The sequence below is a fragment of the Tiliqua scincoides genome, chromosome 7 (assembly GCF_035046505.1).
Source record: "Tiliqua scincoides isolate rTilSci1 chromosome 7, rTilSci1.hap2, whole genome shotgun sequence".
In the NCBI taxonomy this organism is placed as follows: Eukaryota; Metazoa; Chordata; class Lepidosauria; order Squamata; family Scincidae; genus Tiliqua; species Tiliqua scincoides.
In genome coordinates, this window is record NC_089827.1 from 48991997 (window position 1) to 49007270 (window position 15274).

The following is a 15274-nucleotide window of genomic DNA, read 5'->3' on the forward strand; positions in this document are numbered from 1 at the left end:
GTTGACTCACAGCACAGTTAGGATTGCACTGTAAGTATAGTACAGCATGCTCCAGAACACCTCAACATCCTTGTTGCATGTTTGTTTAGTTCCCCACTTGGCTGAGGTGCTGAATGATAGCTCTCAAGGAATAACTTAGTTCAAATTTCTGAACTAGTGATGCGTTCATTTTGATGAAGAGTAAGCAAGCAGTGGCAAAGAAAAAAAAACTATGTGATGCCTTATTCTCCCAAGTGTGCCTTCACCTGCAGATGTCTCTCATCTTTAGAACAACAGTATTAAATATTAAGTTTTAATTAGGTGCATTTTTGTCTTGATCGTTCCCGTATATTCTGCAGCCTGTGTGTACAAATTATAATGAGTCTCAAATGGTTTACAGGACCTAGTTTGTTGCGTTTATTTATCCAATTTTTTGTTTATCCAATTTTCTAGCGCCGGTGCTGCTGTAACAATAGGGTGTGCACTGCATCCTGCAGTGGGGGAGCAGTCACAGAGGTCTCCTCAATGTATGGCCAAATTTGTTCCCTTACCTCGGGGCTGCATAGCTGCTGCACCAGAGCTGGAAAGTTGAATAGGATTGGGCCCTCAGAATACTACCCATTTTAAAGTACGTTTCTCTCAACACATAAGGCCAGCGAGCTGGGTAGTCTTTGTCAACTTTCATTCATACACACTCTTTAGACAGAAGACAAAGTTCACATACCAGAAGAAGTAAAGTTAGTATTGCACTTTCCAGTGCTGCTGCTGTTCACACTTCTTACCCCATGCTTTATTTTTTATACACAACTGAATGTAGCACATACACATCCTAAAAGCCCCTGCCTCCATTTTTAAGATTGGCCTTAATGGTTCGCTATGAGGCAGAAGGAAATACAAGTGGGTATGTACTCCGAAGAGACAGGAACATTTCACTGCAGCCCCCTCACATTACCTCCATCCATCCAGCACTCTGTTGCCAAATCATTCCTCTCTCGTTGCGCTGCTCAAACCATGCCCCTCCTTAAATCCTTGCACTGGCTTCCTGGCTGCTCCTATATCCAATGCAAGGTCTTGGTCCTTACCTCCAAAGCTCTGCATGGCCCAACCCCTCCTTACCTCCTGAATCGCACTATACTCCTGCCTTTGCTCTTCCACCTTTACCATTGCTGGGTCTTTTCCTCTGTTGTCCTCCTTACGTCTATTTTAGATTGTGAGCCACTGAGAATAGGGATCTGTAATCTTTTCTGATGTAAAGCACCATGAATGCAGATTATGCTATATGATAAAAATATGTTGAGACTATTTATTACGTGTTAAGGTAGAATTTTGCAGTTTGGCATTTTTTAAACTTTCCCCCCCCCCCCCCACAGCCTAAAGGTTTAGGGTTGGTAGTAAATCTGAAGGAAAAGCAGCTGAGAACTCTTCTATGCTTCCTACACTTTGGAGGCAGCAAGCAACAGGATTCTGGGAATGGTGTTCCTGGCTGTTCCTTCAAACAAAGCAAGAGGTACCTATTTCCTAGGAATGTGGGATTATTATAAAAGGGCCTGGCTGACTTACTACTTATAATACTCAGAATCATTTCAGATAATGCAACTGAATGATTGCTCTTTATGGTATTTAGAGAATGAGCTAATAAATTACTTGGTAAAAACTGCTAATTTTTGTTCCATTGCTGGGCAATGCTGCTTTATTCTCTACCAAAAACAACTCCTTATGCCTCACCTCAAACCCACATAGGCATGACCAAATATCTCTTTATTGCCAACAGAATGGCATCAGTGAACTAGGTCCATAGCTGCTAGCCTCTCTCCAAACACTGCCTTTGGAAAGTACATCCTGTGGCTCAAACTATCTCTCGTCACACAGGGTTATGGATAGCTATGGACTACCAGCCTCTGTTCTTGCCAATTCCTACATAAAACCGTTTTGTCAAACAAAGGCTTTCTTGGATTACCTATAATCTTGCTGATTCTGTACTTCATTCAAGTTAACTTCCATTCCCACCTTCCTTGCTATTCCTTTTGCTCCAAGTATTTTCCCCAAAATTTTAATCATATCAATTTAGTTCACACCTCATGCACAGCAATCTTTTGATGCAAAAAATTTTAAGTGGTACTTTCAGTTACAGTCAGCTATAGAACATAAGATTCTTTCTGTGAAGACTGCTGAATTAAACCACCCAGAAATAACCTTTGTAATTTCAGGACTTTAATTTGCACTTAAGGGGATCCGAAATACATAATGAGAAAAGGATAAGACAGGTGAGACCAGATGGTGTCCACTTGAGCCTCATACAACTGAAAGGTTTTACAGCTATATCTGAAGACAGCTTTCAGTTCAGGAGTTCCAGGAGAATTTTAATGAACTCTCTAATATAAGATCAACCACAATACAGTCGCTGCTTTAAAATGAAGAAGTAGTGATCACTAGATCAAACAAAGAGTATCAAACCAGTTAGTCTTTAGAAACAGTTACCCTCCCGAGCCATCAAGCTATAGTTGCATGGCATGTTCACAGCAACCAAACGTAGATTTAACACATTTCTCTGCCACTAAATCACACACGCAGAGACTGAGAATTTAAAATACTAACACTGATTTAACTTAAACATCCAAACCTTTTAAAATGTGATGTGTTCGTTATCAGGACACAGAATACATCTCATTGTATCAGAGGGAAAGGAAAAACTTCAAGCTGCCACAGTAAAATAAAGGGTTGGAACATTCTAGAAATAGCATCAGAAGCAGCTGTTTTGCTGAAGGAGAAACAAGTACTGCCTAGAGCCCTAAAATTACAACTGAGCTAGCCAGTCATTCAAAGTATGTCACTAATAGGAATGAATATATGTTACTAGGAATGGCATAGGTGCACTGCCCAGGTTGAGCTTCAAGGTATATTTGTGGCAGGGAAGGTGTTGGAGTCATTGCCCTCCCCCCTTTTGTACACTGTCCTGGTGGCCTTAGGCACCTGAGGTTTTAAAGGAAGACAGACACTAATCCTGTTGCAACAAGGCAGCATGCAATGCACACTGGCCTTTAAAAGCAAGAAAATTACATATGTATCGGGGCTATCATCTGATTTTTAAAAAATCAAAGCAGCTTAATCAATTAATCATGAGCTTTAATAAATCGAATCTGCAAATGAATAAAAATCGCCTGGAGGAACTTTGTTCTCTATTTTCAGGATGTCCTCCAACATGTACTGCAAGCAGCACCATCTCAGAAAAGACATTTCCTCCTCTGAGAGAGAGAGAAGGCCTCTTAGAAGGTGGCACTGATCCTCCACAAGTTTGTAACTATATATATTATTAAAAGGGGAGCAGAAGAGTGTAAAATATATACTTTAAAAATCAGCTGCTTATGAATCAAGGGTCTCTTACTGATCCAAAGACTTAAATATATTTATTCAATTGACGTAATCAGCTAATGATAGCAGCCCTAATATAAACGCATCTATAAAAAGGAGTTTTATTTAGTTTTCGGGAAGTAGCCAATAAGATACAGGGGTAAAATATTCCATCTAACTTTGGTATTCAATTATGTATTCTGGGTAAATCTGGTGCTTCTCAAAAATGACAAAGATTGATGGATTCTGAACATTATTCACACAACTATCATAAAAAGTGGCCTGATTTTCTTTGGTAGGAGGACGGGCATAAGTAGACAGACCATTGGTAAACTCCCCGACCAATACTCGGGCTAGAAACACAATCCTGCTGCTAGAATCGCTTTTGGTGTAGTTGTGAGAATATGAGGCATCCTTTGCAAAGTAACTTCCTGTAAGAGGGTAGGGGTGGGGACCAAACAGACAAAAGAAAAATTGTGAGGTTCCTTGGAACGCAACTTAATATGACAGAGCTAAACATTAGCAATGCATCAGTGACAACCCCCTAAGTTTAACCCCCACTTATTCTAGGGTCATAGAAAATTCCATGATTTTGGTTCAAAACCTGCCCTTGACTTATCTGTGAGACTGACTTATAGGCAGGTATCTTCGGTATTTCAGAACAGTCAAACAAACATAAGCATGAATTGCAACAAGTCTCTGTGGTCTAAAAGAGATCCTGCTAAATCGAAACAATGCATTTCATCCAAATCTTGCTATATCCAGGCTCAGATCAAATCCATTCCTAGGAGGCCAGATGACTGGCATTTTCTTATTTTTCTCTTGAGTCAGCTGCCTACTCACACTGCCCTCAACACCCAGGAATTTGCCACTAAGGCTATAATTGACGAATGCTTCCAGAAGTCACAGTGCAACTTACTCTGCAGCAAATACACACAGGATCAGGGTGCAAGAATTACTTTGCTGATTTTGTTTTTTTATTTTTGTTGTTAGTCATCTTGAGTAGGCTGGTGTAGGAAGGACAGCAGACAAATGTTTACTTTGTTGAGTAGTGCTAGGATCACATTTTCATCCAACCACTAGAACTGAAAGATCAACTTAGGGCACAGTCCTAACCAGGTCTACTCAGAAGTAAGTTCTATTTTGTTCAATGAGGCTTACTCTCAGGAAAGTGTGGTTAGGATTGCAGCCTATATCTTCAAGTCTGCTATTGCTGCCATTTCTAGCTGGCCCCAAGAGTCAGACAGTACCCTAAAGTCATCTAGTTCAAACTGAAACACACACACACAAGACACACTAGACCAGGCCTCTACAATTTGTGACGCATGATGCATTGTGGTCTGCCAGGTTCTTGGCAACCTTCTTTTTGTGATACTAGGCAGGCAGCACAAACAGGAGATATATGGAGCCCCCTTAGCCACAAGTCATGGTGGCCCATGTGCTATAAAAGCACCACCCTTTTAAAAGAAATATTCAACTTTGTTCCAAAATGCCTACAGGAAAGACAATCCAACAAATTTCCATTGCAACACTCTAGTTATTCTTACACTTAACAAGTTTTCCTGAATGCCACACCTACCTTCCTAGAATTTAAAGCCACTGCTGCTATCCTGTCCCCAATGCATGTACAAGTGCCCTCTCATTTTTACCATCCCTCTAAATATTGAAGACAAGACAAGACATCCTCACTCTGCTTAATCTTCTTTTAAGCCAACACACCCACTTCCTTCAGGCACTCCCCATCAGATCCGTCTCCAGTATTGTTGAAATAAATCTTGTGGTTCTGTTCTAAAGCCTTTCAAATGTCTTATCATCCTTCTTGAACAGAAGACCCCAAAACCACACACTGCACTTCAAAGGAGATACACAAATCCTTACAAGAATGGCACTTCCAAATAATCAGCTTCTTAATATAGCTTAAGCTAGAATTATATTTTTGTGTTATAATGTCAGACAGCTGCAATGTCAGACAGTTTGCAATTTACCTTTACATTCTTTATCAGGACTGATATGCAACTGCATGCATTCGTGAGTCTCTCTGCTTATTTTCATCAATCAAGCCATTTGGTATGAGCCCATTTTGAATTTGAAATCTGGCTCCATTTAAAATTCACTCCCCAGATTTTATTAAGTATTCTGCACATGCTTTACACGTTGTCAACCCCTTTGCTATTTTGAAATTGTGAATAAGCGATTTGGTTTATTTCAGGATGACATCCAGATCAAATAAGTGTAATGAAAGCAAAGGGAACATTTTAGGCAGCTAAACTATTATGGAATGCAAAGTTAAAGTGACAGGATGGAAATTACCTTTGCCATATGCTGTACCATGAACGCCACAGATCCTCCAGTCAAAGTTCTGCTGACAGATAGCATCAACATGCATTTTGTTTGTCCCATGAAATAACAATCTTTCATCCACATCCTTTCCTCCATTTGCCTTCTTCATTTGATCTTTCTGCCTATAAGTAATTGAAAGAGGTGTAAACAGTTCCCTAAAGTAAAATAATGAATAGAAACAAAACAGGATCTGACAAGGAAACACTGCCATTGCTGGCATTAAGATATGCAAATGAAATCTGGCACCAAATACCATCATGTCTGGAAGCTAGGCAGTTCTCAGGAGCAGGGTTTTTTTTATGGTGACCCCCCATTTTCAGTCCCTTCTGTCCTTTAAAGAGGACGGTTGTAGCAATGCTAATGCTTTTTACCATGTCTTCAACAGTTAGATTGAGGGTTATTCTTCCTTCTGTCTTGCTTAATCCAAGGCTCTGTTTTGATAGCCCTGATGTTGCTGCTGGCTTAGACCTTTTGCCTAATTGTTTTTAGATTTTGATACTTTGTTTCAATTATTTTAATTTGTTTTTTGTTTGCAACTGCCTTGCGAGCCATTACAGCTAAAAGGCTGTTTTATAAATATAATAAATAAAAACACTCATAGTACACATTCAAAGTCATCTTCAGGATTATGTAATCTAGGAGAGCATCTTCATGGCAAGCTCTCTTATCACATCTACCTTCACTCCCAACTGGATTCACACAATTCATCAGTGTTCTATGCCCAGATCAAATAACTAAAATCTTGTACAATGCAGGTGGGGAGTGACTTTCAGGTACCTGAAGATTCTTTTCTTCTCAATTTCAAAGGAAAGTATTTGATTAAGCAATTATCCGAAGAGGAACCCTACTCTACTCTGACATGGCTTTGGAAGACAATACAATTGCAGCCAATTGCCTTTGGCATACATGAAAACTGACTGAGAGAAGGTCTATTGCTCTCAGTGATTTTTAAGACATGAAGGGTCTTTGAAAAATGACATGATCCCTCCCGAGCAGCATTATTGTGTTTGTCCCTTAGCTGAATTAGACACCCGGGTGCATATCTTTTTCCGATGCCCAAAATATACAGCAGGGAGAGATCGATTCTTAAAGAAATGGACACATAAATTTTCTATGTTTTTGAACTCTTTAAGATTGAAATTACTGTTAAGTAGTCTTTGCAAAGAGTATGTTGTGGATATAGCCAAATTATGTTTTTATGTGGTTTTAAACTCTGGTTGTAAGATTTTAGATAAATAGGTGTATGGCTTATGTGCTGATCAACCTAATAAACTTGAAACTTGATTGTTGACATCACTTTCTCGTATAACAAGTGGTGACCCAGAGCAGGTATCAAAAGCTGGGGGGGGGGGTGTTTAAAAAAAAAAAAGACCCTGTTGTTACTTTGTTTCCCTCAATGAACTGTGCTACTTTACTATCTCAACAACTTCAAAAGAAATAAAAAACTAAAAACAGCCCATGCATTTCTGCACTCTTGGCTGTAGGTAAAAAGCAACCAGGTCGAGTTGCAGAAAAGTTAATCACATGTACATATACATCATGCTGTGGTGGTGAAATAGCAGTGGAAATGCCTGTGTATGTTGGCCACTGATCATCTACTTCCAGCCTCCGAAGAAGAAATCTGCAAAATCAACTGCTTTCACACTCGGACACCAACCGTAAATAAAATTAAGGAAGTAACTTAAGTAGGGGTCAGACTAATCGAGACATTGGGAAACCCACAACTGGGACTCCTGCAGGAATTTTTTTTTCTTTTTAAGTTAAAAGCTGGAACGGGGGGGGGGGGGAGCTGAGTCAGGTATCTGCATGTTTCCCCCAGTGAAACAAGAATAGGTTTGGATATGGAAAAATGGGATCTCCTTCTTTTAAAGACTGTCGGGGTTCCCCTCCTCCCACAAGTCCCCAACTTACCCAGGGAGAAGATTTCTGGGTCGGAGGGTCAGGGAGGAAGCCGGTGGAACATGGGGCCACCTTCCCATATGCTGCCTGGGCACTCATGTGGGCGGCAAAGTGCAGCAGAGGAACACTGTGCGCCAAACTCCCCGCTTCTCCCTCCACCTTGGAGGAGGGAGGGGGGAGACAGGACGCAGGCCATTCGGCTGCTGGGCAGTTGCCCCTCCCCTGCCTTGGGGGAGAAGGGGAGCACTCCCTCGCCCAGCCAGCTGGGGCCTGCCTTGCCGGGCAGAGCACCTGGCTATGACATTGGGAGCCCACAGCTGGACCTCCCAACCTCATCTGCAGAGCTACAGGACCCAGGTGGGCAGGGCCAGCCCAACCCCCAAAGGCAGAGATCAGAGCAGAGGCAACAGCCTTCCCAGCCATCTCAGGAACAACCCTGGCAGCTCCAGGTGAGAGGAGGTGGGAGGGAAACAGAGAGAGGAAGGGGAGGAATTGTGGTAATCCCAGGGGAGGGCAGTCCCAGAGACACGCCCTTTTTGAACCATCCCTGTGAGGGAAGGGGAGGGGCCGAAGGGGAAGGGTCTGCCCTACATAAACCTGGAGGCCAGGGATGACAAGGCAGTTGGGAGTTAGAAGAGCAGGCAGGAGGATCTGCTAACAGCAGCCCCTGCTCCTGCCTGACAAACGCTGCCAGCCCAAAGAGGGGGAGCCGGGTGACACAACCGCCCCTTTCTTCTGGTGAACTAGTCTGAGGCCTCCACAAGGGGGTCCCCCTCAGAAAGGCTGGGAGGGTCCTCCCTTCCCCCCACAGGGAGGCCTCACAAAGACCACTGCTGCAATTCTAAGCTCTGAATGCAACTGCTTTTAATTTAAAAAAACACCATGAGAGAGCCAATCACAGATCTCTCGATGTCTCATCAAGTTTGAATCCAGCACTTTTACCTCAACACTACACAAGAATCCAGAAATCACAGCAAAACCCAATGGGACTGGATACACACAATATTTTGATGAATAGTTTATACTTATACAGGGTAGATTTTTCTTTTTTTGGTAAGAGAAACCAATTGCTTATGTAATGAATTTGCAACATGCCTTTCCACTATCTAGTCTTCAGAGCAGCTTCAAGTCTAGCTTAACTCGTCAATTAACCAACACCAGAGCAATCCTCTTGCACATACCACTGATACACTTGCCAGAGACTCAGATTCTGGATTCTCTTGATCTTCACAATTGTTGCCTTAGGCATTGTGCGCTGAAAGTTCACCTGGACCTTTCTGTACTCATTGGAAGAGATAGGCAGCGTGATCAGCTGCAAGTGAAAAACAAATATGAAAGATGCACCTCAGAATGCAGTCTGTGTAACAAGAGATCATTAGAAATAAAAACATTAAAAATTCTGTCAGGTACTATTAAGCTCAATAGATCACAGATCACTCAAGATTCAGTGTGGGGGAGAGGAAGAGATGAACACTTGGCCATACTGACAAAGCTCATATTTGTTTTGAGAATATTTCGTGAGCAGGGCAAGACAGGATGAATGAGCTACATGTTCATCCTCTATTCTACATAGCTGAATTTGCTGGCTTCAGACATCACATAGTTGACTGGTTTGAAACCAGGATCTAAAGTATATCCTTCCTCTCTTTCACATGCGGGGGAGGGGGTAGGGTGTACCTCAGACAAAAGGACACTGCCCAAAACCATACTGTACTATTGCTTTCATGTGAGCACTGAACCAGGCCTAAGTCTTGACTCAATTATTAAAGATTGCTTCCTAACTGATGACAATAAAACTCATAGAGCTGTCCTCTTTGACAATCTCACATATAGAAAATTCTTCGGAGAATTTTGCTGCAGAATTTCAGCACTCTCACCTGAAAAAAATAAAGTTGAGAAACCTCATGACTGAAGATAAAAATTAGGAAACGGATGTCAGGGACCTGGCAGCTCATCTATGGCACTTGGCAGATAGTAACTACAATTCAGGGACATGGGGTCTTTTCCTCATCTCCTTTTGGAAGTGCCCTGCATGGTATCATCATATTTGATAGAAAAGGAAAAAGGGTTCAGTGCCACATCTGCACAGTGCAGAGGAGAGGCTCACGGAGGGGGCTGCGAGCCTCCAGGAACCTCTGGGGGGGCTGCACAGTCCCCCCAGGTATGCATAAATGCACCTGGGTGGCAGCAGCACCAAGTTCACTGTGGCACCGTCAGGGCACCCATTTACAGTCACTCACCTTATGGGGAAAGTGACCCTTTTAGGATCACGACCCACCACTTTAAGAACCACTGACCTAAACTATGTCTTCTCCCTTTCCATTAGCCTCCAAATCAGTTCTGACAATATGGCAGCTACCAACTTGCACAAAAAAAAAATCCTGCTCACGCATTCGATCTACTTGTGTAAGCAGTGTAGCAAGGGAGCCACACAAACTCATACCAGACAGCAACTCCACTTCCATATACCGCTGCTGGATATCTGTGTATCATGAACATTCACACCTCAGTTTCCATGCAAAGTTAAAGCACTGGCAATGGATAAAACAGATTAAATCATAGCCATAAAATGAACAAAGCAATAAAAGCACTAGAAGACAGGTTTTGTGGTTGATTATTTGCATTCCATGTCTTTATTGGATGGTTTTAATGGTTTGGGCATTTTAAATGGTATTTATGTACGTCACCATGAGCATCCTTCCGGATCTACAGGCAAAGTAGCTGGAAATAAACAATAGCAGAAATTTTTTTTTAAAATCTATTTCTACCATCTCTCTTTCCCAAAACACAAAAAATGGATTTAGAATGAAATATTGAAATGTTAAAAAAATTAAGCAAATCTGAACAATTGTGGAGTGCATAATCTGAGTCGGGGGGGGGGCAGGGAAGAAGGAAAGAATATTGATATTTGGGAACAGAACTGAAATTGCTTTTTCAACAGCTGCCAAACAACTCAGAATCATTTGCCCAGAGCCTGGGAAAGATCAAGACATACCCACACCTACCTTTAAAACAGAAAGGAATGAGTCATATTGGGTATTGTGACATTATAGGGGCAAACCAACCAGACATAGTCCAAAGCATCCTACCTCATACCCCAATTCTGGCAAGGCTGACTGGTCCCAGTGAGCTGGAATGCATGTAGGTCCTTCCTTTGATTGCTCAGGTCCACTTTATAATCAGAAAAGAACACACAATTGATATCATTGCTTCCATATGTTAAAGAAAAGACTTAACTGCTGAATATCTGATTATATCTGACACAAGTGAAAGCATTCAAGTGTCATTTTCGTACCCAATTTCCAAGGAACTCAGGGCAATGTACAGTCTCACAACCACCTTATGACTAGCTGAGGCCCATCCAGGAAGCTTCATGGCTGAGCAGGGATTTGAACCTGGATTACCCAGCTCCTTGTCTAACCCTCTAAACCAGGGGTGCCCAAACCCCGGCCCTGGGGCCACTTGCGGCCCTCAAGGCCTCTCAATGCGGCCCTCAGGGAGCTCCCAGTCTCCAATGAGCCTCTGGCCCTCCGGTGATTTGTTGGAGCCCACACTGGCCCGATGCAACTGCTCTCAGTGTAAGGGCAACTGTTTGACCTCTCACTCGAGCTGTGGGATGAGGGCTCCCTCCAATGCTTGCTGTTTCAAATCTGTGATGCAGTAGTGGCAGCAAAGGAAAGGCCAGACTTGCTTTGTGCAAGGCCTTTTATAGGCCTTGAGCAATTGCAAGACCTTCATTCATTCATATAAGTTCATCTTTAATATATCATTTATATAAACGTATGTAAATTTATTCAAATTTGAAATGTAAATTAATTCTTTTTTTCTCTGGCCCCTGACACAGTGTCAGAGAGACAATGTGGCCCTCCTGCCAAAAACTTTGGACACCCCTGCTCTAAACCATTGGTTTTCATTTTTTTTATATATAATGCTTTATTTATTTATTACAGATACAGGTAAGGAAAATTGGATAGACTTAGGGATAGGACTACATAGGTTACATACGAGGGTGGTGGCCATCGATTACAACAAACATTAATCCAAACGAAATTAATAATCAATACAAAAATTATCATATTCTTTAACCCAACTGGTTAATACTTTAACATTCCATATTTTTCCTCTAACCTTATCTATCCCATCATAAAAAAAAACACTTCAAACTTTTACTTAGACACTCTTCTTACCACTAAACTAGTCTCTAAAATAAAATCTTTCTTATCTGATTCTTAATTTCTAATATGACATCTAAAAAAGAAGTCTCCGATTACCATGGTATTACCTCCTTCAATATCTCTTATAACATGTTATACATCATTTTCCATAACTATCCAATCAAAAAAGGCTTCAAATTTTTACTTATAGACTCTTCTTACCACTAAACTAACCTCTAAAATACAATCTCTTATCTGATTCTTAATTTCTAATATCACATCTAAAAACAAATATCTCCAATTACAATAATATTATACTTTGCTTATCCACCACATATTTATTAACCCAAAATACAGGTTTAATATTTTCTCCAGAATAAATTGACATCTATAATTTATTTTATTTACCTTCTTTTTTAATAAAATAACCCTTTTATTTGTCTTAATACCACTATATTTTACACAATACTTATATTCCAAAATTGCAGTTACATCTAATTTATTTCATATATTTACCACTTTAATTTTCACAATACTTATATTCCAAATTCCCTTTTCATCCACTTTAGTTTAATCTAATTAATAAAATATTTATCTTAATACCACTTAATTTCCACAATATTTATATTTCAAATTTTCATTTACATCAATTTTAATTTAATATGTTTTAAAAAAAATTCTATTTATTATTCAACCATTTCGCCCTTCTTCTTATTGTTTACTTTGTACTCTATCTTATTTGTGTTCCCTCTTAGTCCTTCTACTGGTTCTTCCACTTCTTCTTTTTCTTCTTAAGTCCCCCCCTCTGTTTTTCTTTCTTCTTTTTCATTCTGTTATTCTTGAATTCAATCCATAAATTCTTCCTCTTCTTGAGACAGCTTGCTCTCTGAACATTTCCTCTTTTTTCTTCCTTAAGATTCCCAGTTATTATAACAATTGCTTCTTCCATCTTGTGTCCCATTTCAAAATACTCCACTTCTTTAACTTCACCTGACATCTGATCCATTCTTTTTTCTTCTCTATTGTTTATAATCTGTTCCTGCAAGTTTACAAGGGAGGAGCTTATTTGCCCAATTTGTTCAGAGAGTTCTCTGACTTGTTGCTCCATTTCTGTCTAAAATCCATCAGAAAGTCCACCAACAAGGCCTGACTTTCATGATCATCTTTTAGATTTTCAACAGCCATTTTTATCAACACCAACTCAAACCACTTCCTGCAGGGCTACTTTCTAATTTTGTATCCAGGGGTACTTTCCAAATTTTTATATCCAAAAAAAGTCAATCAAATCCACAGTCAAATTAGGTTAGTATGCCTTTAAATGACCAAAAGAAAAAAAAAATTCAAGCCTCTTGCTGAGAAACCGAAACCATCAGTGTCCAGGCTTAAATAAAGCCTTTTTGCTGGGAAAATGAAGGTAGACTTTATTTCCTTCGTTGAAGATTACTTATTTATTTCTCTTCGGTACATACCATCAAAAAAATATATAATCTTGTACTTACTCCAGCAGGGGAAATACCAATTCACCTATTCCCCCCCTGGGTGGCTAATGGCCAGCGTGAATAATCTTGAATTATCTCCTCCTCCTCCAGACTTCTTACTTACAGTTCTCAGTAAAACTTTTTAACAAGCCAAGTTCACTCACTCTTAATAGCTTTTTTCGCTGCAATGTTGTTGTATCTAGGCCGTGGGAGGACGGGTTTTCAGCTCTCCGAGCTTCTCAAAGATGTCGCCCGGGATAGATATGCTTCAGCACAGAGCAAAACAGAGAGAAATCCTTGAAATTGCCTGTTTCTAAGGACCCCCCGTTCAAGCTCTCAGCTCTTCGTACTGTCTTCCTGGCACCGAAGCGTGCCTTAGTTGTTTAGGCACATGAAAACATATCTATTTCGCAGTCTCTTCGGGAACCCCCAAAGTTCACTGCAACTTCGCTGAAAGTTAGCTCCGCCCCCCCTAAACCATTGGTTTTCAAACTCTCAGGGAGAGTTTGAGAGCCACTAAGTCTTTGCTGCAGGCAGCGGGGGCGGGGGGAAGGCGGAGACGCAATGCCAAGCTTCGCACCTCTGATCTGGGTGCAGGGGCACGCTGCCACTCACCGCTGCCTGCAGCAGCCTCCCAGGGATTGGGGAGCCCAGCGCCAGCCTCAGCAGGACTCCCCGTGCAGCGCAGACCCTTCAGAAGGCGATCATGACCACTTCCTGTTTCTTAATCGCAAAACCAGAAGTGGTTGCGATCGCCTTCTGTGGGATCTGCGCTGCATGGGGAGCCCGGCTGAAGCTGGCACCGGGCTTCCCCAACCTCTGGGAAGCTGCTGCAGGCGGTGGTGAGTGGCGGTGTGCCCCTGTGCCCCAATCAGAGATGCGATGTTTGGCATCGCGTTTCCACCTTCCCCTTCTCCCCGCCCGTTAAGGGAGAACTGCCCAGGGCTCTCAGGATGGGGCGTCATGATGTCCCACTTAGAAAGCCACTGCTCTAACCCTGACCAAACCGGTTCTCTGAAAGTAGCCTGGGAAAAAAATTTTAAGGATATTTCCCAAGTCAAACAAGGATCAAACTAAACACACCGTATGCATATAACTCAAGTGTGCAAGCAGTCTGCCTCCCCAGCTTATGATCAACTGCATAAATCTTCTGCATAGCACTCAGTAACTCATTTTCCTAGAAGTTAATTCACAAAGCAAGCAAAGGATGTGAATGGTGGGCCTGGACCTTAACCTCCCACCTCAAAGGCAACTGTTGCCAGAGATACTGCTTCCTACACATCCCTTTTGACTCTAGACTTGCAAGTGGAGGGCCAGTTGTCATCACTTCTGGGAGGGAAACTGGACCCAGTAGTTAACTTCCAGGCCTCTACATTCACAGACCCTCTTACCTTCACAGTTAAGGCCCTCTACCTTTACAGTTCTGAGAGAACCCAAGAGACAGACAAATCAATCTGCAGGATAAAGTAAATGCTATGTAAAAGGAGCACCGTTTTCCAGTGGCCTTGTAAATCCATGGGCCAAATGGAGCAACCATAGAGAGGAGTGCCCTGTTCATGGTGCGAGATGCCATTCGTATGAAAGCTGCCTGAACATTCTAGAATTAACAATGGCTATATAGTGCTGGGAGTCGTTGTGAAGAGCAGATTTCTGGGGCGGGGAGGGGGTTTTCCAAACATTTACTTTTCCAAGTACTGTTATGGGAAACAGCACTGTCACCTGAGATGGTAACCGTGTGCAGGAGTGGGGAACCTGTCCTGCAGCTGTCCTTCAGCAAGAGGGAAGTTTCTTCAGTTATTGCTGCCTCCTGATCTCTCCTTCACCAAACCATGCCTTTTTTGAAGGCCAGACAGCTTAGCAGTCAAATCTGGCCCCACTGCTGCAACACTGCCCCAGGCATCTCAACTTCCAGTGGGATAGGGCCAGCACCATGAGGTCACCTTGGCAGTGGAGCCAAGTAACACCTGCCATATTGTGAAGAAGTACTAGTGCTTACAAATACCACTGATTCAAAAGCACTGCCATGGAGGTTCCAAAAAAAAAAAAAGAAGGGAGGAACCACAGCTCACAGTAAAG

The 15274-nt window shown here is 41.8% G+C and overlaps 1 protein-coding gene across 1 annotated transcript in view; it reads right to left on the bottom strand.

Moving 5' to 3' along the window:
- Positions 1-2168: 2168 nt before the first annotated feature.
- The window catches only part of LOC136657342 (protein mono-ADP-ribosyltransferase PARP12-like), a 34727-nt gene continuing 21621 nt past the window's right edge, over positions 2169-15274 (bottom strand). Inside the window, exons 9-12 of the mRNA XM_066634135.1 lie at positions 10656-10737; positions 8748-8878; positions 5638-5789; positions 2169-3758 (exon numbers count right to left, since the gene is read on the bottom strand). Of these exons, the coding sequence (XP_066490232.1) occupies positions 3502-3758; positions 5638-5789; positions 8748-8878; positions 10656-10737 (622 nt within the window). The 3' untranslated portion in view covers positions 2169-3501. The remainder of the gene's footprint in view (positions 3759-5637; positions 5790-8747; positions 8879-10655; positions 10738-15274) is intronic.